The following is a 3,737-nucleotide window of genomic DNA, read 5'->3' on the forward strand; positions in this document are numbered from 1 at the left end:
ACTAAATTTATCATCTCCATAGCTTTTTTTTTTATTATACTTTAGGTTTTAGGGTACATGTGCACAATGTGCAGGTTTGTTACATATGTATCCATGTGCCATGTTGGTTTGCTTCACCAATTAACTCGTCATTTAGCATTAGGTATATCTCCTAATGCTGTCCCTCCCCACTGCCTCCACCCCAGAACAGTCCCTGGAGTGTGATGTTCCCCTTCCTGTGTCCATGAGTTCTCATTGTTCAATTCCCACCTATGAGTGAGAACATGCGGTGTTTGGTTTTTTGTCCTTGCGATAGTTTACTGAGAATGATGATTTCCAGTTTCATCCATGTCCCTACAAAGGACATGAACTCATCATTTTTTATGGCTGCATAGTATTCCATGGTGTATATGTGCCACATTTTCTTAATCCAGTCTATCTTTATTGGACATTTGAGTTGGTTCCAAGTCTTTGCTATTGTGAATAGTGCCGCAATAAACATACATGTGCATGTGTCTTTATAGCAGCATGATTTATAGTCCATTTTGTTTTGATTGAAACTAACAGTGGTAACATTTACTCAGTCTCCTTGGATTGAAATTTTGTGCTCCTATTCACAATATTTATTCTACCAAAATTTCTTTCTTTACCCCCTCTGAAAACATTTATTTTCTCTCTAACTTAGGTTGAGTTATTCAATTGAGTAACTAAATAGAATAAAACCATATTCATTTCACTATTAAGACTTAACAGGTTGCAATTTATTTCCAAGTCTCTCCCACTGAACTGAAGTTTAACTTTTTATTGAGTACTTAGTAACTATCAGAGAGCTTAGTACATACTAGGGAGTCATCAATGAAGTCTTAAATTCTTAAATTATTTTTTTCCTCTCTCTTTTTTTTCATACCTAGTCCACAGGTAATCCTTAAATTCTTTAAAGATTCACAAGCTTTTTGACCATATCCTTGAAGGCTTGTTTTACCTGTTGGTTCCTTAGGGTGTAAATAAAGGGGTTCAACAAAGGAGCAACTGAAGTAATGAGTAGAGCTACTCCCTTGTTGAATGTATCCCCTTCTTTTGCAGAGGGATTAATGTACATAAACATGCAGCTTCCATAAGAGAGGGAGATGACAATCATGTGGGAAGAACATGTGGAAAAGGCTTTTGTCCTTTGCTGGGCAGAGGGGAGCTTCAGAATAGTCTTGATAATGAATGCATAGGAGAGAATCACTAGCACCAGAGTGACCACCAGGGTCACAGATGCCACAAGAACGACAACCTTCTCTATGAGGCTTGTGTCTGAACATGAGAGTTCCAGAAGAGGCTCATAGTCACAGAAGTAATGATTCAGTCTGTTGGATGCACAAAAGTCCTGCTGACTCATCAGGGTGATTGGTGGTATAATAGCCATTAGCCCACCCAGCCAAGAGCATAAAATCAGCTGGATGCAGATTCTGCTGCTCATGATGGTGGTGTAGTGCAGAGGTTTGCAGATGGCCACATAGCGGTCATAGGACATGGCAGCCAGAAGGTAAAACTCTGTGGCCCCAAGGAATATGGCAAAGAAATACTGAGTGAAGCAGCCAGCAAAGCTGATACTCTTGTTCCCTGTTGTGATGCTAATCAGGACCCTTGGAATGAAGACGTTTGTGAAGGAAATTTCCAAGAAGGAGAAGTTCCGGAGAAAGAAATACATGGGAGTCTGAAGGTGGGAGTCCAGCAAGGTGAGGACGAGGATAGTCAGATTTCCAAGGATGCTGAGTAAATACGCAAGGAAAAGAAAGGTGAAAACTGCCACCTGGAGTTCAGGGACATCTGTTAGACCCAGAAGGATAAACTCGGTTAACACGGTTTTATTTTTCATTGTTGAAAAAATTTTGAGTCTCAAAGTGAAAAAGAGAGTAGTAATCAAAGTTGAGAAAGGAAGAGGTGCTCTGAAATGAACAGATGAAGTCTGACAAGAAAAAAATGAAATGGATGATAAACTTCTCCTCTGATGACATAGTCCAGACCAGTGGCCCATTTGAATGATGTTGGATCCTTCCCAGTCCCATTTGCCCTATGGAGGAAAGTTCTTGTCATTATGTTTCCACATTGTACTCTCCCTAGTGCTCACATGAGGCAAGTGTCTGCCTCATAGATGATATTCAAAACGTTGTGAAATAAGTTAATAAAAGAATGCCTCCAGCTGCTACCTCCTTCCAGAACAGTTATGAATTTCTTTCCCCCAACATTAACTTTATTTCTCATTGACCCCATTCATTGCCCTACTTCCTTTGTGTGCTTAACTCTTCTCAGAATTGTCATTTTTCTTACTCTTCTCTACCTTTTTTTCATATAAATATAGCAATTTTTCATTTTTCTTCGGGTTCAACTTCCTTAATTCCCTTGATGCAGAAAAGGTATCATCTTCCCACTTCTTTCCAGTGGACCCTCCAACTTCTTAGCCTATGTCTGTCTGTTAGATTCAAAGATTTGTATATTAGGGTTATGCTATTCTGTCCTTTGAAACATTCTACATACTTTCTAGGGGTCAGTAAATATTAGATTAGAATATTTCCTCAAACACATTCAGAATCTTTAGATCCAGAATTTTGCTTCCTGTAAGGATAGGGAGATTCTATTACATTCCAAGGAAATGTTAGGATCTTAAGAATATGTAAAGCAAGAACTTTTAAACTAGGGGTCTACTAATCCCTAGATTAGATTTACTATGTCTGTGAATGCATTAAATTATGTGTAAAACATATTGTGTATGTGGGCATGTGAATTTTATGGGGAAAATGTATATGATACAGGATTTTCTGGGAGATTCCATATTTGGGTACTTCATTGGCATTTCAAGTTTCTACTTTATTTGTAAGCCCATGCAGTTAAAGAGTCACAGTATCTGGGAGTGCCCTTATAGATTTATTCAAGATTTCTTTCTAGTTATGTTTTTATAAATGTTTATAAGGCAGCAGCTTTAAAGCATTCTTGATTAAAATTCATTCTAAATTATATATATTTTAATAAACACATATAGCTCTCGCTTAAAAGTTTTATAGAGCATTCCTTACTACATAAGGTATAATATATATAATATATATGTATATATCATTTTTTTTTTTTGAGCCACAGTCTTACTCTGTCACCTAGGCTGCAGTGCATTAGCATGATCATGACTCACTTCAGCCTTGATCTGCTGGCCTCTAGTGATCCTCCTACCCCAGCCTCCAGAGTAGCTGGAACCACAGGCATGCACTACCATGCCTAGCTAATTATTATTTTTTATTTTTTGTGAAGATGGAGACTTCCTATGTTGCCCAGGCTGATTTTGAACTCCTGGACTCAAATGATCCTCTCACTTTGGCCTCCCAAAGTACTGAGATTACAGATGTGAGGCACTGTACCTGGCCCATGTGATAAAATCTGATATTTTCTATGTAATTTTTTAAAATGCTTGTTGAAGCCCACTAAATTGATTTTATAACCTCCTATTGGGTTGCAGTCAACAGTTGAAATCAAGGATCAAGAAAAGTTATTGTAAATAACTTAGGGAACAAACTTTAAATATACAGCTGAGAGAAGAGGGTCCAGAGAGGTTAGCTTGGAGATGGGTTGGTGGTGCTGGGGATGGTAGCCAGAGAGCATCAGCTGCAGATGACCTTCCCTCCTGGTTACTAACCTGGAGTCTTCAGGGAGTGGTTGAATATTCACATCTGCATCATTTCAGGCTTTACAACTCCAGAGAAGTAAAATAAATGAAGCTATAAACA

The 3,737-nt window shown here is 38.3% G+C and overlaps 1 protein-coding gene across 1 annotated transcript; it reads right to left on the minus strand.

Moving 5' to 3' along the window:
- Positions 1-913: 913 nt before the first annotated feature.
- LOC100590651 (olfactory receptor 2AP1) lies at positions 914-1,843 on the minus strand. The gene has a single exon (XM_003252433.2). It carries the CDS (start codon positions 1,841-1,843, stop codon positions 914-916), a length of 930 nt encoding a protein of 309 aa, XP_003252481.2.
- Positions 1,844-3,737: the final 1,894 nt, after the last annotated feature.

The sequence above is a fragment of the Nomascus leucogenys genome, chromosome 11, assembly GCF_006542625.1.
Source record: "Nomascus leucogenys isolate Asia chromosome 11, Asia_NLE_v1, whole genome shotgun sequence".
Taxonomy (NCBI): domain Eukaryota; kingdom Metazoa; phylum Chordata; class Mammalia; order Primates; family Hylobatidae; genus Nomascus; species Nomascus leucogenys.